Source organism: Osmerus eperlanus, chromosome 16 (genome assembly GCF_963692335.1).
Source record: "Osmerus eperlanus chromosome 16, fOsmEpe2.1, whole genome shotgun sequence".
NCBI classification, from domain to species: Eukaryota; Metazoa; Chordata; class Actinopteri; order Osmeriformes; family Osmeridae; genus Osmerus; species Osmerus eperlanus.
In genome coordinates this window covers 7526967-7553570 of record NC_085033.1, presented here as the reverse complement: position 1 = coordinate 7553570, position 26604 = coordinate 7526967, and the positions used below count along the sequence as shown (strand labels likewise).

General features: G+C 41.2%; 4 protein-coding genes across 7 annotated transcripts; 1 reads left to right on the top strand and 3 right to left on the bottom strand.

Annotated features, from left to right (window-relative positions):
• Positions 1-21: 21 nt before the first annotated feature.
• On the bottom strand, positions 22-5049 carry saga (S-antigen; retina and pineal gland (arrestin) a). The gene is made up of 14 exons (XM_062482034.1): positions 4855-5049; positions 4434-4513; positions 3976-4036; positions 3695-3739; positions 3282-3481; positions 3058-3117; positions 2822-2889; positions 2115-2250; positions 1897-1981; positions 1561-1633; positions 1050-1187; positions 732-809; positions 329-343; positions 22-225 (listed from the first exon to the last, which is right to left on the bottom strand). Exons 2-14 carry the CDS (start codon positions 4479-4481, stop codon positions 24-26), a joined length of 1209 nt encoding a protein of 402 aa, XP_062338018.1. The 5' UTR covers positions 4482-4513; positions 4855-5049; the 3' UTR covers positions 22-23.
• Positions 5050-5852: 803 nt separating this feature from the next.
• On the bottom strand, positions 5853-8522 carry cldn15la (claudin 15-like a). Its single transcript, XM_062482194.1, has 5 exons — positions 7930-8522; positions 6994-7158; positions 6589-6670; positions 6364-6477; positions 5853-6167 (listed from the first exon to the last, which is right to left on the bottom strand). Exons 1-5 carry the CDS (start codon positions 8144-8146, stop codon positions 6083-6085), a joined length of 663 nt encoding a protein of 220 aa, XP_062338178.1. The 5' UTR covers positions 8147-8522; the 3' UTR covers positions 5853-6082.
• Positions 8523-10908: 2386 nt separating this feature from the next.
• On the top strand, positions 10909-15165 carry crfb16 (cytokine receptor family member B16). Its single transcript, XM_062481250.1, has 7 exons — positions 10909-11246; positions 12070-12193; positions 12390-12580; positions 12866-12990; positions 13317-13467; positions 13982-14130; positions 14272-15165. Exons 1-7 carry the CDS (start codon positions 11186-11188, stop codon positions 14368-14370), a joined length of 900 nt encoding a protein of 299 aa, XP_062337234.1. The 5' UTR covers positions 10909-11185; the 3' UTR covers positions 14371-15165.
• Positions 15166-15498: 333 nt separating this feature from the next.
• slc39a6 (solute carrier family 39 member 6) lies at positions 15499-23858 on the bottom strand. Of its 4 annotated transcripts, none has more exons than XM_062481275.1 (12): positions 23702-23858; positions 22626-22819; positions 21860-22505; positions 21477-21633; positions 21026-21118; positions 20619-20788; positions 19776-20009; positions 19539-19623; positions 18993-19433; positions 18330-18410; positions 17620-17810; positions 15499-16952 (listed from the first exon to the last, which is right to left on the bottom strand). In XM_062481275.1, the coding sequence occupies exons 2-12, from the start codon at positions 22814-22816 to the stop codon at positions 16800-16802; spliced, it is 2442 nt and encodes an 813-aa protein (XP_062337259.1). In that variant the 5' UTR covers positions 22817-22819; positions 23702-23858; the 3' UTR covers positions 15499-16799. The 4 variants fall into 4 exon arrangements, with proteins under 4 accessions (XP_062337259.1, XP_062337261.1, XP_062337260.1 ...); XM_062481277.1 differs by having other exon boundaries at positions 18993-19388; XM_062481276.1 differs by having other exon boundaries at positions 19818-20009.
• Between the last annotated feature and the right edge of the window lie 2746 nt (positions 23859-26604).

Below are 26604 nucleotides of genomic sequence, written 5' to 3'. Positions count from 1 at the left end.
AAAGTAGTGGATCCAAAGTGGTCTTACCTTTCTGTCACTTCATGAGGCAAATGCAAAAACACAGGAATAAAGGGAAATATAATTTTTATGTATTGTGTTATTTTTATGATTATATTTTCTAATAACACACCCACAAACACACACACACATATAGATTTAGAACAAAACACACCTAGATCAGGCTTAGGATGCATTAGTTGGAAGGGTATCTCAACCCCCACCTCACTGAAATCAAACGTAAAGTTATGTAAACAAAACATGAAAATTAAACAAAATTCAGTTTGCAGCGCATTTATAATCATGATGATGCACACTGTAGTTTTCTTACCTTGAGCCCATCATCCTTCGTAAAAGTAAAAATACAGTTTGGAGTTAAACAGACAAGAAATCTCTTTAGTCGTCAAGTCAAGTACAGAAAAAACGTATAAAAATGCTCCTGGAGCCATCACTCAAGATGTTGTAACATTGCACAGATTATACAGAAGCAAAGTTGTATTTTGTTTATTTAACTTTTTTATTTGTTGTGCTTTAGTGATGATTAGTACCTTGAGGACTTTTACTGGTTCTGTGTCTGTCTGTTTTATTGTGTCAGTATGACTCGTATTGCAAACCAAATGACCAAATCTACCTATGGGTACAAATAAGGTAACCTGAACCTGAACTTGTCTTCTGTCAGAAGCATGAAAAAACACGCACTCATACAAAATAACACACAAGCACAAAATACTGACCCGCCAATGATGAGCTTGACCATGACTCGGTACGACACCAAGATCCCCATAACCTCTTTCAGTACACCTTCTTTAATCCTTTGAGAGTAAAGAAGATGGAAAAAATATGTCATTATGCATGGGATGGATGGATGGATAAATGGATGATTACACTCACAGATAAGTGGATGATTGACATACAATTGGCAGACAGGTAGGAAAAATGACTTCAATCGCTATCAGTGAAAGGGACTTCACAGATGACAAAACTCTATGATGTGCAACTAGCTCAATGAAACGATACTATGCTGTTACAAAGACGCCTTCGTCAAAACTCACATGGTTGTTGAAGCCAGATTTGTGTCTTCATGCTTCAGCTTCCCATCAAGAGCGACGCCGTTCCTCTGCCGGTTGTGGCTTAACAGGGGAACCAGAGTGTACTTCTTCTGCAGGCTTGCACCAGCAGACACAGAATCACTGGCCCAATAGAAGAATACGGATGAGAAAATACTAGACTGCATTCATTTGTAAAATGACTCACAATCCGAACACATATTTCTTTACAAACAGATGTTTTCTTGGGGGATTCTACTTGATAATATCAGCACCATCCTGCTGTCTCAGACTTTTTATCTGATAAAATGTTGCTGCATGCAATAAAACAATTCTTAGTAAATGAGTCTGCTTGTTTTGAAACCTGGCTCCTTTGACTTGCCTATATCAACTAATCTATATATCAAAGGTTCATGTCACTGACTGAAATGCTAAATGAACTTAACCAAAGATTTTGTGTAGCTGTTGCTTCCCTGGAACATTCTGTCATGTCCTCGAATGCTCAGCTGATGCTTACCCAGACTCCTCTAAGGCCACCGCCTTAACATAGCTGTCATTGGAATATAGGACCACATTGGCCACCTGATCCACTACAACGTCCAAGAAAGAGATGGTGAAAAATCAAGAAAGAAATGTAATACAGAAATAATTCTATAGATTGGCTTTCTGCATCACAGTCTGATTAACTTTTTGTCAACATTATACAGCAAATCATTTTTTAAATTTTAATCTCAGGTGACTCCCCATCATTCTGTCTTTTATACACTGGCATTCATTTCATAACCCTAATGATGGAACTGAGCTAGTGTGGTGATTTGTATGTGCACCATGTCATATATGTTTTTGAACTAACCTGACACAATAATGTTCTTCACAGTCTTGTTTGAGCTGTTTGTGACATTGACGTTAACAGAGATGGGCTCTCCATGATAGTATGTCTGCAAGGGAAAGCAGGGATGTTAGTGATGACAGGGAAGTCACAGAGATTCTGTGGATAGCAGCAATTCGGATTGGGAGACAATGACAATGAATCATTTGTCTGACTGAAGGACACTTGAGTTGAATACTTACTCCCTTGTCCAAACTGGCCTCAAGGTGCAGGGGCTTGTCTGACATGACAAAGTCACGCGTGGTCTTGGCCAAGGGGGCGTCTCCGCCCGTCTCCGATGCATACTGAACCTTCCGGATGACCAGACTCACCGTGCTCCTGCGGAAGGTCCCAGAGCAGGGAGAGATGGGGGGAGAATGTCATTGACAGAGAGAAGAAAGAATAGAAGAGTAGGGCACAAATGAGTAATTAATGGTGTTTTAAAAATGGAGAGAAAAAAGTGAGGGAGAGAAATAGTGGGAGTCAGGTGGCTGAGCGGTGAGGGAAGCGGGCTAGTAATCCGAAGATTGCCAGTTCGATTCCCGGTCATGCCAACTGACATTGTGTCCTTGGGCAAGGCACTTCACCCTACTTGCCTCGGGGGGAATGTCCCTGTACTTACTGTAAGTCGCTCTGGATAAGAGCGTCTGCTAAATGACTAAATGTAAATGTAAATGTAAATAGGGAGACAAAGATGAAGAGGAGGAAGGAGGCAGGTGGGGAGTGAAAAAAGAAAGTGATTTGACAGATGATTTGGATATAGGAGCATTAACAGTCTGTTATCCTTTTTTATTTAACACAAATACAATTGGTATGATATATTGTAGTTTGTATCTTTGTGTTTATGTTTTAGCAACTACATATCCTGACGTGCTGAGCCAGAGGGAAAAAGAAGAACAACTCCGCTGACCTTTTGCGCACCTTGGCAACCTGGCTCTCAGCGCTGAAACTTCTCACCTCAAACTCCACCGCACAGTACTACCAAAATCACAACAGAGAATGGTGTACATTCCTGTTCAGTACATACATGGCACACAGACTACAGCTGTATAGAAAACAAAGATATGGGAAGAAAGAGATAGGTAGAAAGAAACAAAGAGAGAAAGAAAAAAGAGATATATACAGAGAGTGAGTGAGAGATTATACCTTCCCAGCATCATTAGGACCTGGCTGGAGACCCACAGAGCAAGGCAGGTTATCCGGAAACTGAAACAAACAAATACAACAGCCAGAACACTTAGAACACTGACTCAAACCTGTATGTGCATGTGCATTGCTTTGAACTAGAAATGTTAGGTTGGCTGTGCAGATTCTCTTGAGAAACATGATATCTTCCAACAAATAGTCTGTGTGTGTATACATGGTATTACCTCAAAGAAGAAAGGGAAAGCATTTTCTCCCAGTTTACGCAGCAGTTTTCCCTGGGTCTTGGTGTGCACCCCTTGCTCTCTGTCCTGCAAGGGTGGATAAACCTGACGGGTGGACATGTAGATCTCTCTACGGAAGGCTATCCCCATCACATCCGCATCGTCCCGCCCGTAACGGAATATGCAGGACAGGGTGACAAAAGCTAGGGGGATGCAAAAGACACGTTCAGTCCATGTCAAACGGCACATCATAGTTTGTGCGATACTTTCTGAATGATGAGGTTTTACTGAAATTGATGTTTAGTTTGTTAGTAAGATGAAGCTACTGGAGTTATGATGATATGTGGTTAGTCGACATAAAGAGAAACAATAAGCCAACGTCGAGGCATAATAGTTCATGACGCATGGACATTCACCTTTTCTGCCTTGGAGGATTTCGGGGTCGACCAGAATGACGCCATCTAGAGTTTAGAAATAAAACTGATAGTCAGCAGGCCTTTGTAGTAAAGTAACATCACATGTAGGATCAACAGATGCACTGGACTGATGCATTCCATTCTCCAAGGTTAAAACTGTTTGACGAAAACATCTGTATTTGGCTTCATTGCCCAACACCTATTACATTTGTATACAACTATTTGTCACTTCATTCATATATTAGATCAATTGATGACTAGTTAATTGATCATGGACTCACCCACTGGGTCTATAGAGTCCACTCGATCAACAAAGTCCCTTTTCCCCATGTAAACTCCAACCTGGATAGGTCCAGAAAACACATAATCACCCATGAAGTATACACATACTGTATAAGCACACAACCACTCTCTCTCTCTCTCTCTCTCTCTCTCTCTCTCTCTCTCTCTCTCTCTCTCTCTCTCTCTCTCTCTCTCTCTCTCTCTCTCTCTCTCTCTCTCTCTCTCTCTCTCTCTCTCTCTCTCTCTCTCTCTCTCACACACACGCACTTCATTGTCGTAATACACTTCTAATTTGATTGTATCTATCCCTTAACTCAGTGTCTCCTTGGCAGTGTATCCAAGTGCAAGTATTAGACATCCCAGGAAATCAAAATTCCTAACATGCCAATGAGTCTGTTTTCTACTGGTGCTTCAATAAACACACACACATGCACACATATGCAAAACCAGAATTTACCGATTTGTCCTTGGACATCTTCTTGAAGATTACGTTCTTTGAACTCATGGTTGCAAACTTGAGAGACTGGAATCTGAGAACTAGTGGATGAAGAGGCAAACAAAGAGATGAATAAGATTCTCTTTTCAACAGTACCTCAACAACTTAATACCTAAATGGTTATGTCTGTATATCTTTCACTGTTAAATTGGGAACATGTAAGAGATACATCATTAAATGTTTTTAATATTTAATCTAAGAATTTGCATCTCCATCGCCTGCAAGTGGAAAGCCAGATAAAGAAGACAGACTACAAACACACCAATGTACTCAGCTACACACACACACACACACACACACACACACACACACACACGCACACACACACACACACACACACACCAAACTACCAAACAATCAAACATAGACACACACAAACTACCTGTTGCAGGAAGATCAGAGAATCGGGGAGAAGCAGTTATGGGTGGTGCCTCTATTTGTACCTGTTGTCCGTCAAGATGTCTAGTGACCAAAAAGGTGAGCCGGATGTACACTTTCAACCTCCCCAAAGCAAAGCACTAGACGTAGACACCAATTGGATGGGTGTACAAACACATCCAGGAACACATGCAGCTTTCCTGGATATACCTGGCTGAGAGGATTTAGGTTGGTTCCCCTTGCTCAGCAAAGAGTCAGATTAAATGGAGAAAGAGAGGGGTGAGAGACATAGTGAGAGAGAGAAAGAGGGGACGGGGATAAAGAGAGGTAAGAGGGAAAAGAGGGGACGAATAGAGACCACACACATATTCTTTCTTTTTTTAATTCTAGAAAACACTCTCAAATTCCTTCAATACCAAGATGACTACTGTAAAATGGACAGACAGATAAAAAGTGATTTTTATCATTCATAGGTACTATAGATGTTGACTGAAACAGACAGACAGACAGACAGACAGACAGACAGAGAGAGAGAGAGAGAGAGATATAGATATAGATATAGAGACAGGGAGATGTTCTGTAGATGTTGTAGGTAAGCCATAATCCTTTGTTCTTTCTGTCAGCATGATGAGGTCTCCAAGGAGACAAAGGTGGATTACATATATTACATTGGGGATTATACCTACACACAATCCCAAACACATGGACACACACACAAGTCTGTGTGGCCATTCTTGCGGGGACTTAAAATACAGCAGGATTGTCTCAGTATAATTCCTATTAGCGCAAAAGAAATCTACTCAAACTTAAATGTAACAATAGCACTTGATAAAAAATTCATTACCATATGGATTTTCATTAGTATATTAGTTACAAATTTATTTGTATTTTGTTTTGGCAAGATTTTCAATGTAAATGTCCTTATTTATTAAGTCTACAGAGTACAATACACAGTACAAACCAGTAATCATGAAATGCATAAAATGATGATGAAGGTAAAAATGTATGTACAATAAAAAGTTTATTAAGAAGATCACAAATTTCACACAAACTGATCACATTTCAAAATTTATTCAAAATGATTGAAAATCCTACATTTTCATCAACCTCAAAACCCTAAAAAGCTCAAATTCAATGTGTTATAGAGACAAGATGGGGTACCAAAAACAAGGCAGATGATCCTTCATGTGTAGTAAATGTAGCAAAGCATGGTAAAAAGGAGCGGTGTGTTCTTAGACGTAAGCTTTGGATGAGTCAGGTTCAGATTTGGTATTGGAAGTAAAGATCCTCTGATTCTGGGTCTGTGAGTAGTAACCCCTGAACGACACAAAGACAAAACCACAGTCAGCGAGAGAGACAGATACAGACAGAATAGCAGGTAGACAGAGGCAATTTATGCTAAAAACTGGTATGAGGACCAAATACCATATTGTTAGAAAGGATTTTATAAACTAGTTAGAGTGGCATGTAGGATTTGTTATGGGGTAGGTACTAGATGACTAAAGTTTCTTACGCTTTTGGTTTTCCAGCAGAGGCCCTTTTACAGGCACAGCAGAGAAGGCTTCCACCTAGAATGGCCAGAGAGGATGCTCCCCAGCCCATGAAGAGGCCAGTGCCAAGCTCAAACCTGGGCAAACAAGAAAAACAGTACGGGAAATGTACATGCATTCTGTCATATTGTTTGTGTCACTACTTGTGGACACTAAACAAATGTGGTCCTCAGTCCACATCCACTTACTTGACGCCCCCGAAAAATGGATTTTTGAAATCTTCCACCACTCTTTCGGCGTACCAAGAAACTGCTATCATAGTACAGAGACCTGTAAGAAAGACAGACTTTAAAGAAAATGTTCTATTTGACAGGATTCTTAATTGGAATCAAGAAGGCTACTGTTTTTGTCCAACAAAATATTTAACACACCGTGAATAGTATTAAATATTATAACTTTACAATGATATGCATTCAATTATATGATAGATGAATATGTATAGTATAGCTATAGCAAGAGTCTATTTGTCAAAATTGAACTCAGTAAGATGGCTGGTATAGCGACCTCAAGATCACTGATGAAGTGGCTGAGAGACTCCGGCAGGGGACGTTGTACAAACGTGGTGGACAATAAACAAATCTGACTGAACTCACCAGAAAGAATGGCCAGAAGGCCGCCGCCAAAGGCAATCTTGCCCTTGGTTGGCTCAGTAGTCGAGCCAATCTTAATGCACTTTAACCCCAGAAGTGACACGATCATGCAGCCCAGACCCAAGAGTAAGGAGAGGATCATCAGCGCACGGCACGCCTGAATGTGTCCTGTAGAGAGACAGAGAGAGAGAAAGAGAAACAGAGAGAGAGATTGTTAGTGGCCATGGTGACAGTCTATTGTAACCTCATTTGAAATTTCTACATGTAATTATTAAATGAAAACCATATATAGACTCATATAAAGATTTATAGAAAAAGTTAGGTTTGATTCCGAGCCATGTCAAATGACGTTGTGTCTTTGGGCAAGGCACTTCACACTACTTGCCTCGGGGCGAATGTCCCTGTACTTACTGTAAATCGCTCTGGATAAGAGCGTCTGCTAAATGACTTAATGTACATTTTCCCTCCATTTTCTTTTCAAGGCGTAAAGAAGGAACAAAATGGCGACCATGACTAAAGATAAGATTATAACCCCACACCTCTGAGGTCTCCTGGACGACAGAAAGACATTTAAAAAGAAAGCACATGAAGTCTTTCACAATTATGATCATAGGTAGCTGTGGATGGATAGATATTGATGATCATCATGTATGGACACAATATTGACTTGGAGTTTAGATACTGACCATTATATGAATAAAAGTAACTATTTTACAGTTCAAAATATTGAATCTTAAAAAACATACGAATTAGATTATCTGGAGAACCTATTCTATTACTCTATCAAGCAATTCAATGGAAAATGTTAAGGCCTCAGAGTGAGGCTTCAATTTGATTGACCCTTACGACAGGTGTTTAATCCATACACCCCGACCCAAAATATCAGTAAGCCACAACTTGATCTGAACTCCACTTGATGGTTAAAGTTCCAATTCTTACCAGGCAAGGCTAGCAGAGATTCAAAGTCACGACAATTAGCGATGCCAGAGCTGCTTTCAGCACAGGCGTGCCACAGGTTCTCAAATTGCCGGTTAGAGATGATGACGCTCCCAGAGACGGTGGACACCTTCCAGTAATCATTAGCGAGCGCAGCACCATTGATCAGCCAGCTTGTTACACACATCAAGAAACCGGTTGCTTCTATAGCGGTCGACATGGTGCAAGTGTTTCACGACCAAACACAATTGAGAAACAAAAAAGACCAAATGACTCGCAGAGGACACTCAAAATTTGAAAAGTATACTAACTCTAACCCTAACCCAAAATATTGCTGAAAGTATCACTTGGATTTAGAAAACACGAGCCAAAATATAGCACTCCAAAATACAGCGCTCCGAAGAAATGAGCCTGGAGAACTGAACCTACAGCTGTGAGGGGTCGTTGTGAGCAGTTGTGTTTACCCAATGGTTGGGTTTTCTATATCTCAGTGCCTTGGCTGTTACTTGAGGACTTTACACCCGACGGGAGGTCATAAACCGCACCCTGTAGGCCCTTCCCCACCTTCACTCCTCTTCCATCCCTCTCCATCCCTTATGATGACGATGCTATTGACAGCAGACCTTTCCAGCCACACCTAAACCAAACTCGATACCAGTGTCTGTGTTTGCTCATTTGTGTCCAACCTACCCCAGGTTTTGATGATGATGATGATGATGACGATGCTAATAGAAAGGAGGAGGTCAAAGGTCACTAATATGCTCTGGCCATGAAAATCACAGACCATAGAACCTTTATATCACCAATTGTTTTTAAATAATATTTTCCTTAAACCATTTTAGTGGTTTGATGAAACTAGTCTCCAAGTGTCACAACCAACCAGGCCTTGATTGTTGTTAGATAAACACTTATTGATGAGATTGGTACAGTTATACAGTTGAAGTGCCATTAACATTTGGAATAGTATTGTATTGTTTGGTCGGGGGTTGCCCCAATCTATACTTATATTGTGCCATGGAGTTGTAAGAACGATCTGAGATCAACTTAGCTGAGCCACTTATCAATGGTTTCACACTTTCCTTGTGACTTACAAAAAGATTGCTGAGTTCTGCTATGAGCACAAAAGCCATTACAGAACATGAAACTAGGTTACTGAGAACGCTGGTAAAGACACAGTTGAAACTGAAATATATTGGGTAATGATTGCCATAAAGATAGATAAGGTTTTATGACATACAGGATGAATCTCCCGTAGCAGTGGAGAGTATCTATGCTCCATGCTCTGGCGTTGGTGAGTGTGTGTGCTGGGTGTGATATGTAGTTCTTTCACAGGGATGTAGTTTCTGCACACATTAGTTATTTGGCATTGAAAATATTACTGCCAAAGAATGTTTTATTGTCGTCACTGTTCAATAACGTATTGTATTTAATTTTATGGAAGCTAATTCAACCAATAACCATATAAATATTTTTATTTTTAGATATCATACATTGTAAATATAACAAGAACCCAAACTTATGTAGTGGCTCTGCTGATGTTTTGAAAAGGGCAGCTGAATCCTCCACTTCCTGTTTGTTGCAATTTATTCCCCCCCGAAATGTATCGCACAAGACAACAAAAGGGAAGTTTAATTCACACACAACTTCCCGTACAAGGTACAGGAAAGTAAATAAATCATAGCTACTGTATAGTGATAGTGTACATTCTTACAAAAAGTGAACAGGAAATTATATATTCATCTTGTCTGTCTGTCACCTTGTCTGTAGTTGACAATTAACTAATGTCCACATAAACATTTGAATACAATAGAATATGCTACATTTCAAAATGCTCAACAATAGTTTTGGTTTAACCCTATAATTACTTTTCCTTCAAGTCAGGGTAAGGGCCCAGAGTCATAGATATAGCATGTTTTAAATATTTCCAGAGCTTGGAGTTCATCTGTGTATAAATGCATGTATAAATATTGATTTCGTATCATTCATTTTAGTCTTTAGATTACAGAGCATGAACTTGTACTTCATAAAGAGAACTATGCATGAAAAGTACCTCTCAATATGTACAGTGCTATATTTATTGAATGCAGTGACAGATGCTGGATGAGTCGTTTAACAGACCAAACAATGACTACATCATAGCCACCTTCAGTCATGTGAGTTATCAGGAAGTTGGTGACAAGTAGCAGGGACTGGGTGACCAATCCTATTCGAAGGCTGTCTAAATCAATATGGTAAAGAGGAAACATGAATATAGATTGTAGAGAAGTTGTTTTGAGAAAGTATCTCATCATTTATGATCCTGCAGACCATCCCCCATTCTACCACCCACCTCCTCATTGGGTTTCAGGGTAAAAAGAAAAAATTAACCATAGAGAGACAGGGAATGAAGCTTGAGTCTTTATGCTTTTATGGCTCTAGTTAATGGTTGATCATCAACATTAGAGTCCAAAGTCTGCTTTTTCTCCTCTCTCTCAGGTACACATTTGTAACCTCAGAAACAGCTTCATGGGCCAACTGTGAAAGAGAAATAGATAGATGAAATGTTACAAATGTTACCCATATAAGAGCATTTAGAAATTAGAATATGAGTTTACAGTGCACATATTATAACAATGTTTAACTAGATGACAGTTTTCTCTTGTTTCATCCATGCCTGATTTGCGCAGCCTGACTCTCACAGCAAAGCATGTACTCTCTTTTCTCATTTCTTTCCATGGCGAGAAATAAGGGGTTCATGTTTTCAGAATGGAATCCTGGCACAAGCGCACGCTTATCTGAGATTTCACTGCCCCCTGCTGAAGCCTGACTGAAACATCATGCTTCAGCTCGACAAGTCTTGGCCTATATATTTTGTATGGTGCTTGTGCATGTGTTGGAGGGTAGAGAATGTCAAACAGGCTTTTCAACTATGATTTCGACAGAAGTATCCAGTCATTCCAGTTTGTCATAGGATATGCACATTTTTAAATATGCATAAGACAAACAGCCACACTTCAAGCACCGCAGCCAAGCTTAAACATTTAGCCATAAAGTATTCTTCTGGTCCAAGAGCTGTTTGAAGTACCGGTACTACTAACAATTAACCATGATCATGTTTAGGTACAGATGACACATTTGATCATGGTTGATGGGATGAACATGCTACAAAGCTAAGTAGAGTTTGATGGATGAGTTTAGGATTATGGTCTAGTGGATAGTCGTGGACAGAGTAAGCGCAGGAGAAGGTTAAAGGAGCACTTCTGGTTCATAGAGTAGAGCTATGGTAAGGAGAAGTTTTTTAAAAAGTGTGCTTCTACTGGTCCTCAACATCCTCACAAAATGTAAGTACTGTTTGGAAAAAAACATGACAAGTCTATTGAGGTATTTGAATATACATATATATATATACATATAGTTGGAGTATTGGGAAATGCAATTTTGTGTCTGTGTCATTACTTGTTGCATGGTCTGATTGACAATAAAGTTCACTTTGACTTTGACTACATGGGGTATCAACATATTTGCACTTTAAAGGTTTTCTGTTCTTATGACAGACATATACGTTTTTATTAAATGTAAGTGCTTTCTATACCCTTCATGGAAAACAATTAAAGATACTAGAGATACTACATGATCAATAAATAAACACTTTATGGCCCCAAATAACTGGATACCTAACCACCAAACTCTGTGGTGAGTAATGCAACTGATGATAGGCGATTACATGCTCCAGCCTTCGCCGGCCCTTCTCTGTGAGTTTGTTTGGTCTACACTTTGCGGCTAGGCTGTTCCTAGATGCAATAGTATTGACTATGACATATCTAGTAAGGCAGAGACCTCACAAACAGACTTGTGGCAAACGTGGCATCCTATGACAGTCTCACGTTTAATGTCACTGAGCTCTTCAGTACAACCATTGTCCTGCCAATGTCCGTCTGTGCAAATTCCATGGCCATGTGTTGGATTCCATGCATCAGTGAGCTGATTGGTGTGATTGAAACACCTGAATTCAATAATTAGTGAGGTAGTCCGCCTACATTTGACCATACGGTGTGTTTTTTCACATATTTAAATAATTCATATTCCAAAGACAAATGCAGACCATCTGATTATATTTTACTTGTTCATCTTTCAAAGTCAGTTTGTCTGTTTCTTCATATGTAGGTGTCTGGCTGTTGCCTTCCCCAAGGGATGTCACAATCAAGTCAATAAACATGCGGCATGTGCTTAAATGGCGCCCCCCACAGTCCATCTGTAGCACAACTATGTACAATGTACAATTTCAAGGGTGAGTCTGTCGCTTCCTAAACATTACAGGAATGTGTTCTAGCATGTTCATGAGAAAACTCCCTTATTATCTCCCGGGTTATCTCTTGACTTGCTTCACTGGTTTTTTAAAAAGGCTTTAGGATTTGTTTTCATGATTTTAGGGATAATTGAAATAGGCCAGTGTGACTTTTGCGTTGATGCTTTGTCCCCCCTAGAGAGTTTGAGCTGAGTTTCTTGAATGGAAGCTGGGAAGATGTGCCTGAATGCCAGAAAATAACCCAAAATGAATGTGATCTGACCTTTGACCTCAGCTCAGACTCTGACTACAACGTCCGTGTACGGGCGGAGTGCAATAACAGAGTCTCACCATGGTCAGAGCTCCACAAACCATTTAACCGGAGAGACAGTAAGGAATTATGGAACATGAGTCCCTTTGAAGCTACTGACACCAACTGTTTAAAGCAGAAACCAGTGTATCTTGTTATCTTTTCTATTGACTTAAGAATCATTTAAGAATTATTACAGCTTTTGACACATTTAACTTGTAACATTCATATCCGACATTTGAGGTCAATAACTTCAATTCAGTTCACAATGTAAAACATGTCATTTGAATCAATCACTTTGATGACCTTATAGAGCATGCTTGATTTACTGAGTATAACTGAGAATATCTTGCCCCCCACAACAGCAGTCCTGACTGTTCCTGATATGACTGTGACAGCAATGGGACATTCCCTAATGGTGACATTCCAAAACCTGTCACTTACTGGGGGAGTCATAGTGACAGAGTGGAAGACAGGAGAGGAACTCAGGGTGAGTCTGACCTGCTTAAACACAAGCGTCATTTGGTGATGGTGTGGTGGGTGTGCAGCGTGGAAAATATGCCTCGCAAGACTACATAAGAACTATTGCATTAACAAAACGTGTCTACAGTTGGTGCCCAGCGTAGCAGTGGTTACTGATATGTGAATTTGTTATGTATGTCCTGCTTGAGTAAATGTTGTCTCCATTGTTTGTCTTTATTCCATATACCTTTTCTTGGTCAACTGTTGGGTCCAGGATTCTATCAATGGTAAATGATCTTGATATTAAGGCTAATATGAAACTACATTAAATTCACCTCACTCTCTCTCTCCTAGACTAAAACACATGTCATTCCGGTGGACCAGAACTACCTCCACATCACCTCCCTACAGGAGGGGGCGGAATACTGTGTCAAGGCCCACACACACCTGGACTCCCACAGCAGGAGCAGCAGCAGCACTGACACACAGTGTGCCACCATCACAGGTGGGGGTTCTACAGTTGTAAACATCACACACACAAACACTGACCATGGAATTGAACTTCAAATGGTTGCTGAAAACCTTGCAATAAGTAACCATTGCTTTTTTTAATGAATGCACCACACTGATGTGTGGGAGCATGCAACATCGCAGCAGCCTTTCATAGTCTTTTCATGTCATGATGGTGATCAACAACTAAAGTGTGCCCTTGAGGAAAACTTATTTGAGATGCATGCTTCACTTGAGATGTTGCTACATTTGTTGCACAGTCCTAGATTTATGTAATGTTGCGGTTAAGATGATGGTATTATTGTTATCTGGTAAAAACAAAACAAATGACTTTTTATATACTAACCACTCTACTGTTAGAATGTGCTCATTAAAATAACATAGTTGAAGGAACAACATAGAGCAAGTTATTTACAACAGATCTACATGTATGAAACTCCAGGATGCTGTGCTATGGGTTAATGTACAACAGGTCAAGTGTTATAGTAATATCAACATTGTTTTCTCAGGTCATACTGCACCTTGGCTGAAGCCTACTACTGCTATTGCTGCAGTGATATTGGTATGCCTGTTATTTGCTCTGTTTGGGTCAGTGGTCCATTGCAATCCAGAGGACTGTCAAGCCTATTTCCACAAAGAACCCATGCCTGCCTCACTGGTGGTTATTATGTTTATGCTTATTATTATTAACACACTCTTTACTGAATCTAGTGGCAGTTCACAAACAAAAAAAATGTACACTTGAAAACTGTCTATTTTTATATATATATATATATATATTTTTTTTTTTTTTTTACAGAGGATGGATCTATCAATCACAATATCAAAGCTCCAACTACCAAAGGAAGAGCTTAGTGAGTCGATCCATTCATTTCTGCCGATTGACCGACATACTTAACCAACTGAAAAGGTGGAAAGAAAATTAGTGAGGAAGAATGACACTTACAAACCAGAAGAGAGGACACTGGTAAATGCGGTTTCATTGTTACAGTACTGAAGAACTTGGTGGAATCTACAGTTTCGTTACAACCACAGAATGTTAGGAGAATGTGATGACAAATGACACATTAAATATATGCAAATAAGATTATTTTTTTTACTAGGATTGAATGTCAGGAATAGTGTAAAACTTAGTTGAATGTATTTGGCCAAGGTGTATGCCAACAACTTCAACTGTAGACATTGCATTGTAATTGATTGCATACATCTTGGGGGGGCGGGAGATTTGACTAAAATAATACAAGTCTGCTCAATACCACAAATAAAGGTGTATTTGGTGTAGTATTTCATGCATGTTTTATGTTTTGGAGGATAATGTCCTCCAATTTATATTCATGTTTCTCCTGTATCCATCTGAACTGCAATACAAGAGATTGTTTCATACAAGAATGTGAATCCTTAAGCCAGTCTAATTCACTGTATCTTTTAGTTTCATTGCTTCCAGAGAACATAGAACAGGGGATGTGGAAAGATTGCACCATTTGGGTTCTTAGGGCACCCGTCTCAATCTAAGCATGTTTAGGCCCACTAATCAACTGCTACTTTTAAAGCAGAATTAAGATTCTTCATCTGTTGCTCTCCCTCTCCATCTACTATGACCACCCACATCATGTGACCAGAGGCTGGAGGTCACATGATGTGAAGACTTTCCCCTAAATCAGCCCTGCATAATGTTGAATTGAAGGTCATTTACAAAGAACATTGGTTGTGTTCTCTTGCCTGTGCAGCAATATTTGGTTGACATTATTGTGCTGTGCACCAGGTTTAAACACTATTTAAAGGCTTCTACAGTGTTGGTGCAGTCCGTTCATTTCATGTTGGGAAAGGTCATTAACATCAAATATCTTAACTTTTGACTCATCACTATTATCCCCTTCAGAATCTTTATATTTCACAACATACGATTTAGAACTTGCTTGAAGTCCCTAAACCATTGTTAATTTAAATAGTTCTCTCTTTCCCAAACTACTACTGCTTTGATTCACCAAAAACTCAGGGTACTAGTGAGAAAGGAATTGTAAGCAACTGTTTTATTATGCTCTGGAATGTAAAACACAAAAACCTTAAGTGTACATTACAGTCAATAGCATACAAATTTCCCTTCATGATGTATGTCTCTCAGAAATGTGAAACATAAAAAAACAAGCAACTAGACAATCAAATCCAGACTCTTTAAACACAGTGTGAAAACATTGGCACAATAACTTAACAGCTGGTTAATGACATGCTCCTTGCATTTTCTACACTTTGTTACCAATAGCATAGCTTAAAAATAATAATAATAGTAATTGAAACATTCAAATTTCATCCTTTTTTTTTTTTTTTAAGTCAAGTTATACAACAATTTGCAAAGCAAAGACTTACAACATTTACAAGTTTGCCTGTCCTCTACAAGGACAATGTAACAGACTTTAAACTCTGATCACAGTGTTTTGGACTGAGGACCCTTTTCCAGAACAGAGGTAAGCAATGCACTTGAATCTGTGGTAACTGTACAGTTGCTGAGATGTACTGTGGTCAAAGTAAGTGATGAGGGTACAGAATAATAACGTACCAAATTACTCCACATTGCTTTACAAAAGCAAAAGTTCTGGACACAAAGTACAAATGTTCTGATAGCTACCAATAACAGCATGGATTTTGAAAATTGTATTAAGGCGAAACATTTTGCCTTATATTTGAATTGTCTCATTGGTGTAACAATACCCCAACATAAAAATAATTTAGCCTAATATCCTGATTCCCACAAATAAAGCTTACCCCAACATATCCATTTTAGACATAGTAATACATTTGGTTGTTTGTCTTGATCAGTAGTAACGACTAACAAACAATGACAACCTACAAGAGCTTGTATACTACATTTAAAAAAGTAACCTGATTAGATGAAGTCTACAAGACACAATTTAGGAAAATCATATTGCTTGGAATGGTATCAAATTGTGTGACCAAACACCTCTCTAGTGAGGTGAGAACACACTTAACGAAACCAGTCTCTATACTGGGTCAGAATATATCCTTAATCCAATGTGATTGCACTAATCACCATCTTCGAAGAAAAGCAATGGCTTTCACCCATACAATCATGTTAGATCATAAACTATAGCCCGAGTATTTTACGGTGTACTTTTAGAGTAGTCTAACAGGCCCCCAATGTTTGGTCAGTTAGTATCAGGATTTTTGCGCAAAATGTCTGGTTCCCAAAGAACCCCCTTTTCTTTTCAACATGGCCCTTTAAACATCATGCACTTGGTCATGGCCCAATGTCAGAATACATGAAAGCCTCTACACAGGAGGGGCTTCTGGTTCCTAGATCTGAAAACCACGTCATATATTGATGTCCAGGTGGATTTTGTGTTCGAAGATGGCAATGAGGAGCATTATGGCAAAGCCCAGCAGGATGCCTGCGTTCTGGAGCAGGAAGAAGCCACAGTGGCTGAAGCCATGGTCCCCTGCGTCGTTGTGGAGCATCTCAGGAACCTGTAAGCAGCAGCACAACCTTTCTTAATATGAAGTTGGTGGTTGTTCATCCTCCACTTGACCACTGAAATCACTTGCTGGAAACTGAGACAGGGGATTGATCTAGTAATTTTGTTGTTGTTGATATGAAACCGTTTGTTCTTTATCAGAAATTGCTAGACCTTAGGGTTGTCAATGGCCATGTCTGCCAATGGCCACTAGGCGTCAGCCGTTGTTGAACATAAACACACCTATCCTGGGCTGTGGGACACATGTTAATGACAGCCCTATTCTCAGGTTTCTACTGTCAGACAGTGAGTGTACATGTGTGTGTACATGTGTGTGTGACTGTTTATTCTAAGACACGAGTGTGTGAAGAGGCCATTTGGTTTTGAAGGCCAACTCCTCGCAAAGCTAAGCACAACTTGACACCTTGTTCACTTCGAGCAATTCTTTTTTTAACTAGACATGCTGCATCTGCAGAACAGGTGGTGTTGAGTCGTGGCCAAAACACGTGAGAGAAAAGATCGATTTGTCATATTCAGACCTGTGCATAACTGAAAATGCCAGCTAAAAAGGCCCTCGTATGATTCGCTACGACCCACCAGTCTTATTTTTCCACATCCATGTCTTGCCTGGTTCATGAAGAAAGTAAAACAGCCCAATGCCACATGTTCAAGTGCCTTACCATGTCCACCAACGCCACATACATGAAGAGCCCTGCAGTGAGGGCGAAGATCCACATGGACACATTCTCAGCATAGTGCCCGATGAGGATGCCTGGAATCATCCCAAGGTAAGCCATCATAGCAGACAGCACGTTGTAGAGAATGGCCTGACGCACGGTCATCCCAGCTTTTAGCAGCACAGCAAAGTCACCTGCAAAACACACACATCAGCCACAAGGACCAAGACCTCCAAACAGTACTTTGATTACCGTATTTTTTGGAAAATAAGCCGCATCGTGTATAAGCCGCACCCCCCCAGAATGAGCACTTTGTGTCTGTAAATCGGAGTATAAACCGCACTGGAATATAAGACGCACTTTGAAAGCAAACAACGTTACCGTTGCGCCGGCTAACGCTGAGCGGACCAATGCTCACGATTGATTACTGAGACGACACAGTAAATAATTCCTCTTTCAAGTAATAAGCCCCCGTTCAAGTGTTGAGCATTAAATTAGCTGCACGGTCTGTATAGATCTTGAGACAAAGCCACTTTTTTGTTCTAAAACCGGACTATAAGCCGCTTCAAAATATAAGCCGCACAAGCACAAAACTGTAAAATCAGAGTACAAGCCGCAGCTTATTTTCCAAAAATTACGGTAGTACTCAATACAGTATTCTTGAAATTGAGGGTAAAAGGGTCAAAAGGTTTTGAATTTATTTTGAGACTTACCTAACTCGTGAGGTAGTTCATGACAGAACACAGCTACAGATGTACTTAGACCGCTGGATAGCCCTTCAGTGAATGCTGCACCTGTATGCATCAGATAATAATGTATTCACACAGCAGATGCTTTTATCCCAAGGGACATGCAGGGGGGATCAACACCATGTCATCATTTAGCATGCATATTTACTTACAATGTTTTGTATGTACCTATAAATGTTTCCTATTTGCGCTGTAGGTAAATGGTAGTTACCATAACTGTAACCATATCCGGTAAACTGATGATTTCCAGGATGGAACTGTTAAACATAACTTATTCAAAGTCAATACTACATTAGCCTACACAAAACATATGCTGTATTTGTGCTCATCACCTTACTCTTTCATCATGTCATGCAATATTTGTTCTCATCCCCTCACTCTTTCATCATGTCCGGAACTATTTGTGCTCATCACCCCACTCTTTCATCAAGTCCTGCACTAAAATACTATCCTGGGTTTGCTAAAGGTGGTAACATCTGACAGTTTAGATGGTTCCATGTTCTTGAAAGTTTGCACAGCTCCTCAATCAGCCATCCACAAGTTTCTCTAAGCCTCTCAGTCCCTAGCAGAGACATCTCGGCATTCTTACCCCCATCTTCTGAGAGTGGAAACATAACATGAGCGTACCTATGGCCAGGCCGTCGCTGAAGTTGTGCAAGCCGTCCCCCATGATGACCATCCAGGCCAGGGCAGCCACGCCCGCCTGCTGGAAGTGCTGCTCCGAGTACGAGTGGGAGTGGCTGTGCGGGTGGTGGTTCTGGGAGTGGTGGTGGTGCAGGATGTGGTGGTAGTCGTGGTGATGGTGGTGCATGTTGTCGGGCTGGCCCACTGTGTCGTGGAAGTGCGAGTGGCACTTGTTCTCGCATTCCTCGGCCGTGTAGGGGCCCGAGGCCAAGGCGTAGCCCTCCGGGGTGGCGACAACGGCAGGGGGCGCTAACATCACCTCCTCCTCCTCCGCCAGACTGCCCCCGTGGACACTGTCGCTGTGGTCGCCGAATGTGCTCGCGCCGTTGGTTTCCAAATCTGTGGACGTTTTGAAGCCGTTTGTACCCAACACTTCTACGAAATCTATAGATTGTGACAACAGATGGAATTATTGGTATCGCGTAACAAACATGCTATGCTAGTCTGGCTTTCCAGGTTGACACGGACAACATTGTCTAACTAACGTACCCTCAGCTGGCTTCAGGTCGTTCTCCTCCAGTGCAGGTCGTTTCTCAGCCTCCACCTTGTCTTCAGGAGCCCATTTTTTCGGAACCTGTTGGATCAACATGGATTAAAGTAACATTGAAACGAAACACTTCCTAGCCTTAAAAGAAATGTGGCTGCTCAAAACCATTACTGACGACACCCCGCCACTAAGCTTGAACGGGTACAAATAAAACTGGTGTAATCAGTCGGGATCGAAACCTTTAATAATGGATGTAAAACAACGCCACGTTGATCTCTGACCTTCTTCTTCCTGTCCTTGTACATCTTGCCCAACGTGAGGAAATGTTCGATCAGGAACATGATGTAGACTCCGCTGAGAGCCGTCAGCCCCTTCCACACCGGATCCAGGTCATACAGCTCGTCCTCCTCCCCATGGGAACCGTGTCCAGATGTCTCATTCAGATCATGATGATGCTGGTGGCCTCCCTGGGACTGTTTGGGTGAGATTGTGATGTTCATGTTAAGCTCTCTGTATCATGTACATCAGGGGTGTCAAATCCTGGTCCTCAGGGTCCGCTGTCCTGTACGTTTTAGACGTTTCCCTGATCCAGCACACCTGATTCAAATGAATGATCGTTATCAGGCTTCTGCTGAACTTGATCCATTCATTTGAATCAGGTGTGATCTAAACATCTGAAACATCTAAAATGTCCAGGACAGCGGCCCCTGAGGACCAGGATTTGACACCCCTGATGTATATGATACTCCAGCAATATCACAGAGACTACAACAACGATTCTATAAGCAGCATGATTTGAAGATTTGAGACACTGAACAAGAACGTCAATTTTTCTTAAAGTACGTCTTCACTTAAAGGTAAGTTGAACTAAAAGTACGGCTTAACTTAAGATCTTAAGAGCTAAAAGCAATGGTCCTACACACCCACAAAACATGCTAGAGGGACAGTGTAGGGACAGAATCAGGTGTGCTGGATCAGGATCTATGAGACACTTAGCAGTGGATCTATGAGACACTTAGCACTCAAGTCACTTATGACTTCTTATCCACCGACTCAGGCATCAGTTGACCGGCGTCACTCACGTGGGGGATGAGGTGCAGGAAGGCGTCTCCACTGAGCGTGCCCACAGCCAGGGCCACCAGGAAGCTGAGCAGGAACTTGAAGAACACTCGGTTCATCAGGGGAATGAGCACCACGCCCGCCAGGGACAGCAGGCTGATGACTGTGATGGAGACGATGCCTCCGACCCATGCTGGAACAAACACGCATGTACACACACACACACCTTGTTCATGTTTGCAACTTCAGTTCAAGTTTCGGCAGGAGTTAACTTAAGAGTTCACGTGGAGAAGGAGCCTAACTCTTAAGACTAGGGTGTTGTAGATATTAGTACTGAACTCTGGCTTTGTAAACCTGTGGTGCAGGAGCTACCAGTTTGACAATGTTCACCACTTATGTATTTAGAGGTCTGAGATTAGCATCGTCTTACCGGCAGCAATGGAGTGTTTGTGGTTTTCCTTATAGTCAGTCTCGTTGGGGTTGTGAGGGTGATGATGACTGTGGTGGTTGTGCAGCTTATGGTCTGCGACAGAAGAAAGCATTCCTTGGATGAGCAAGTCTTGAGTGCATTTAGAAGCTGTCATTCCCATGCTAGTGCTCTAGCCATAATCAAAATGTGTCCTTCTGACAAAACCTCACATCGGAGAGCTCACTTCCAAAAGTGTTCTCTTCGTGTGCAAAACATTTGTCAGTAAAATTCAATCGTTAAGAAAGCAATCTTCTTTTTGAGCGAGTCAAACGGTCTTCCCATACGTTTATGTAACTCTGTGTGCTGTCGTTCATACATTATCTAAATGTTCCAAAGCTACCAGGAACCTCAAGGTCAGTCAGAAGGGACTGGTCACCTCCCCCTGTCCTGTGTTGCATAAAGCCGCTCACACCTGTCTCTTCCTGCGTGTGGTTGTCGCCATGCCGTATGCAGGACTTTCTGTCAATCTGGTTGAGGAGGGCAGGGCAGAGGTAGCTGAAGTCTTTCATAGTGAGGACCCCCTCTTTGGTCATCCCATGGGAGGTCAAGAGGCTGGAGGCATTATGACACTGGAATATGAAGAGTTACATTGTAAATAAGGCATGCATCACACAAAAAAGAAGGCTGCATATGATTTTGATTTAAAAAGACACATTTTAAAGCATGGGCCTTCATAAAACATTGTGGAAAAGCAAATATAAATATTATGACAGAGCTAACCCTAACCCCGAGACAAAGAACTGAATGAAACAGTTAGACAATTATGCAATAACAAATATTCAATATTATTCTTACCTCTCCCTTGTCCTCTACATGGTCAAGACTTTGATCAAGGTGCTCATCATGATCATGATCATGCAAGTGCTGGTCATCAGAACCTTCCTGGCTCATCACGGGTGGCTGGGTTTGGTCCTCTGAGATCAGCACATTGCTCACATGTTCAGTCATTTCTCCCTCTGTGATATCCAGGTGTGTTTGATTGACAACAGGACCACTGTCCTGGGACAGGTCATCGCCTGCCCCCCTGCGTCTGCGTCGCTCTGCGGACTTCACCACCACGTTGGTGGTGTACGTGGGAGTGGTGCTCATCTCCTGACCGGAGGTGGTGGTCTTCTTCACGTACAGATTGTGGTGGGCGTCCGAGTTCTCCACCTTCTTCCCCGGGGTGGGCTCCTCTTCTTTGGGGACCTTCGGGTCCTTGGGGGCTTTTTTGGGCTCGTTGGTTTCCGAATGACTGTGTTTTTGCCGTTGGTTGCTGTTGTGATCATGATGTTGATGGTGGTGATGGTGGTGGTGGTGGTGTGTGTGCCCATGTGCCTCAGCATCATCATCTTCTGCTTGCTCGTGGTGTTGAACCATCACTTTACGAATACGGTCAAGGCCCACACTTTGCAGCAGACGCTTCAGACCGGATATAGAGATGGTTCCATTTTCCCCGTACCTGTTTAGGTCAAATAGATCTTCATTACTACAGTTAGTTACATGGATGTGCAATAGTGCATATCAAACAGCCTGCGTAACAATAAGCATGGAATAATTGGAGTCCATTACTATTGCATACCTGTTGAACAGAGCCTCCAGGTGCTGGCGTTGAGTCTGCTCTGCCATCTGACTGTCAACTGTGGGCAGAGGGTGGACTCCAGTCCTCTCCCCTGAGACTGTGCTGCATTCTGGACCAGTGGTCCCATTACAGTATGGCCAGAACAGTGTAAGGATACACAACACTGCCACTGTCCACCTCTGCGCTACCATCCCCTTTAAAAGGAAAAATATGTTGTATAGAGAATGCCATTTTAACCGTTGTGTGAGTGCCGGTGATAGCTAGCAAATATATTTTAGTTTAGTATAGTATAACTACAGTTGCAGTGGTGAAACGATAGATGTTGCTAGCTAGTTGACAGGCTTGAGTTGTTCACCTGGGAACTGACTCGCTATATATCTAGCTTAACCTTGTTGGCTATTCATAACCTGACAACACGTTGAGTTTCTCTACATTAGGTGCCAACAGATTGAGAGAGTAAAATACCATCTGCAAATGCTCATGACGCGACCATACCCACCTACCGACTGTAGCCTAGTTAGCAGTTAGCTGAAAACTACTGTACAACATTGCCGATACAGTACGAAGACTGAGTAGGAAGCAAGCTTTCATACCATAAATAACACGTCGCTGAGACTCGACTGACTTTGAAGTTTGATAGCTAGCTCCTATACAAGTTGTTGCCATTGTACGTTTTAGTTCTACTCATGCATTTGAAATGTATTAATCTAAAGCAACAATAATGCGCAAATCTGGGCCCCACCTTGGCCTTGCCATATGCTACGGCCTGGCAAGTGAGTCTTTGAAGATAAAAAGCAGACCATGCGAGAATCCTGTACTATTGACAGGATGTCTGCTGAAAAAGACAACATATCACGTCGTCGTTGGTTAACATTCAACATCAAAAGTGAGCGCCACAAACTGAATGTATGCACTCTGCACTTGTACCAGGGCCGTGTGCAGACTCGAACGTCAAACTGTATTTACCGGAAATTACTCAAATCCATTGAACAAAGTGGAATGCACGCGGTACGCCCTCTCGCCGTAAACACAAAGGACATTCATTGATACAATTTTGTATCGCAGCAAGAACTTACACAAATGATTGGTTTCGTTGATCCGTGGTTTCTTTGTGGGTCTATTACGGAGACAGATGTACAGAACTGTTTGGATTAAAATGCTCCTTTTCCTCGCGGCCCACTTGAGGTAGTGTCTGGAGGAGGCTGAGGATACGTGTGATTGGGCAACAGAAGAGACATGTGATGAAGGACGATTATTCATGCTCAAACGTCCCCCCCCCCCAAAAAAAAGTTTTACTCATGCTTATGCTTTTGGGACTGTTTACCCATAACACCATTATTGATTGTTAGTTACAAGATGTATATATAAAAACTGTAGTTTACTGTTAGCTAAAATACGTCAATCATATGTTCTACGTTGTAAACATGTCTAATGTTGGATATTCAGCCATTCAACATACACTTTGTCACTTTCTCTACATATTAGCCCTCACAAATAAGGGAGCGTGTGCATGTGTGTGTGCGTGTGTGTGTGTGCTGACCTGCTGTAGTCTTCCAGTTGGGAGGAGGTCACAGACAGGCATTCATTAACTATTCGTGCTTGGTTTGAGGGTTATAATACAGGTAAAAAGATCACTCAGCGAGGGCGTATATACTCACATTTCTAGAAATATTTTACTTTGAATAATAACCACACAAAAAAAGAGAATCGCTCTCTATGTTTACCTAACAATAGTGCAATATTAGTCTTTCTTTCCACATCAATCAAACATCTAAATTATGTTTCGGTTTGGTTACATGGAGATTCCTTTTCTGTTAGTTTCTGTTCACTGGATTCTCTGATGTGGTTGCCAGTCTATGTCCCTTCAGCCAAGTTGCAAGTCTTGCCAAGACACACAAGGGAACATTGTGGCATTGTTGAATGCAGGAAAACTAGACAGTGGGCAAAGATCCTCCTTCAGTGTTCTACAGTATTGATTTGTTTGCAACCACTGTTGATGAACATTTTTTAATGGTTTTGGGTTGACCCATTTCTCATACCATATCAACTGCCGTCGCTGACAGTGCCATGTTTCCCATACTTAAAATGGTTCATACATAGAGACAGTTTTGCTTGTCTTTTTCTCAAATACAAATTTAGTTAATATTTAATTTAATATATTATTGATTAATTCGGATTATTATACGTTTGACAAAAATAGTATTTTTCTCAAAATCTAAAAATTGTGTTTTACACCAATACTAAACTGAATCCAGTGTGTTTGTCTTTGAGTTTAAATATTGCTAGGAATTAAGTCGGCACTTTCTCTTTGGCCTTTAGTAAGAATCTTTCTAAAGCTTAAATGATGTATTTGAGCAGAATGTGCACTACAGACTCTAAACAAAAACACATGATTAAAGAAAAAGGTGATGTATTAAATCGTCCTGTAATACTATATGAAACCACCAGAGGGCACTCCATCTCAATGTAATGCACTCGCTTTACCATGTCCTCCCAGCAAAGTCGCTATGTGATAAAAGAGGGCATTATAGCTTCATGTTTGTGCTGTTCTCTGTAACTTTTGCAAAAGGAAATGAGTGTTACTTGTGGGCATCGTGTAGCTGAATACATACAATGTTATAATTTGAAAATCTGAAAATGCAATGTACTGTATATTTGAGATAATTAACCATTCGTTTAACCCATTTCGAAAGGTTTGGATTAAAAAAACAGCATGCAGTTTTTTGAAGAAGAGTTTGTAATTGAAGATCATTTCACAGTCTATCTACACTCTACACACCAAACCTCATTCTTCAAATGAAAAACAAAAATATCTGCATTTTCATTAAGCAAATGTACCTTTCCCGACCACACTCCCAACAGTCTATCAATCACCTCTTCCACACTTTGCTTCAATCCCCAGTCTACTGACCCTTACTCTTTGAACTCTGTGCTCAACAAGCACACATACAGACCCTCAGTGGAGTTAATCACACCCAGATCCCAGCGTTAGACTTGTGGGGTACTTCAATCCACCCTGCCCCCCTCCCCCCCCCCTCCCAAGGGAATCATATCCTCTTTGAACGTCCTGCAAACTGACCCTCTCCCATGAGGAGCATCCACAGTGGCCACTGGGGTACAGGGGTGCTAACCTGCTCCTGATTATGGTTGGGGGGGGTGACCCCCAGACACCAGACTGGCCCCAACATCCACCCTGTGTAACCTCATCGGTCAACAAGTGCATCAGTCACCTTAATGAGCAGCAGCGTTCTATTTAGAGAGAGAAAAACAAAGGGATAGAATGGGCGGGAGAGAGATAGAGAGATACAGAAGAGCGGAGAAAAGAAAAGGAAGAAAGACAGAAAGAGAGGTGGGTCATAGGAAGTGCAGCTTGGGGTAATGAGAGCATGAGACCAAAGGTGAAGGGTGAACCAGGTGTTGGAGAGAGGTCCAATTGTTAAAGGTCATTTTTGCTATGTGTTCACTTTATGCAAAAGAGAAGGTACACATGTGCCTGCCTAGCAAGCAACCCTTTATGGGATTCATAAAAGTTCAGGGGAGATTGTAAGGGAAGATTGTTGTTTACCACGAATATCATGCCTGCTTTTCTCAAATGTGGTTCGATTATTCAATTTTAATATTACATTCTGGTAATTATTACACACTTAAGAAAAACACAATTCCCCCTCAAAAGATGCTGGAAACCTTTTAATTAGTGACCACAAGAGCATGAAGTGAAAATTAAAGCTTATGGCGTGGGATTTGTTTAAGTGGCTTTGGAGAAAATCCTCCTTCTGTTAAGTTTTTTACTGCTCTGCTTTCTGAAATGGTGGCTATATACACATTAAGACGATGGGGGAAACATTACAGAAAACCTTAAAAACCAGACAGAAAATACATGAAGTTTACCCCTTAGGAACTGGGCATAAGAAAGTACAAACCAGAATTTTAAAGCAGACAAAAAAAGAATAAGAAGAACACCAGGGTTTTTGTAGGACAA

Bases quoted from the DNA above. Each gene is read 5' to 3' on its own strand.
- cldn15la (XM_062482194.1), bottom strand. From the start codon at position 8,146: ATGTCGACCGCTATAGAAGCAACCGGTTTCTTGATGTGTGTAACAAGC. The intron at 6,671-6,993 runs GTGAGTTCAGTC...TCTTTCTTACAG, and splicing joins CCTTCTGGCCATTCTTTCTG to GTCTCTGTACTATGATAGCA. The intron at 6,478-6,588 runs GTAAGTGGATGT...TTGTTTGCCCAG, and splicing joins CCATTTTTCGGGGGCGTCAA to GTTTGAGCTTGGCACTGGCC.
- slc39a6 (XM_062481275.1), bottom strand. From the start codon at position 22,816: ATGGTAGCGCAGAGGTGGACAGTGGCAGTGTTGTGTATCCTTACACTG. The intron at 21,634-21,859 runs GTAAGAATAATA...TTCATATTCCAG, and splicing joins ATGTAGAGGACAAGGGAGAG to TGTCATAATGCCTCCAGCCT. The intron at 19,624-19,775 runs GTTTCGATCCCG...TTGATCCAACAG, and splicing joins TTTTACATCCATTATTAAAG to GTTCCGAAAAAATGGGCTCC.
- crfb16 (XM_062481250.1), top strand. From the start codon at position 11,186: ATGGTAAGGAGAAGTTTTTTAAAAAGTGTGCTTCTACTGGTCCTCAAC. The intron at 12,194-12,389 runs GTGAGTCTGTCG...TGTCCCCCCTAG, and splicing joins TACAATGTACAATTTCAAGG to AGAGTTTGAGCTGAGTTTCT. The intron at 14,131-14,271 runs GTGGTTATTATG...TTTTTTTTACAG, and splicing joins AACCCATGCCTGCCTCACTG to AGGATGGATCTATCAATCAC.
- saga (XM_062482034.1), bottom strand. From the start codon at position 4,481: ATGAGTTCAAAGAACGTAATCTTCAAGAAGATGTCCAAGGACAAATCG. The intron at 3,740-3,975 runs GTGAGTCCATGA...TCTAAACTCTAG, and splicing joins GGACTCTATAGACCCAGTGG to ATGGCGTCATTCTGGTCGAC. The intron at 810-1,049 runs GTGAGTTTTGAC...TTACTCTCAAAG, and splicing joins AATCTGGCTTCAACAACCAT to GATTAAAGAAGGTGTACTGA.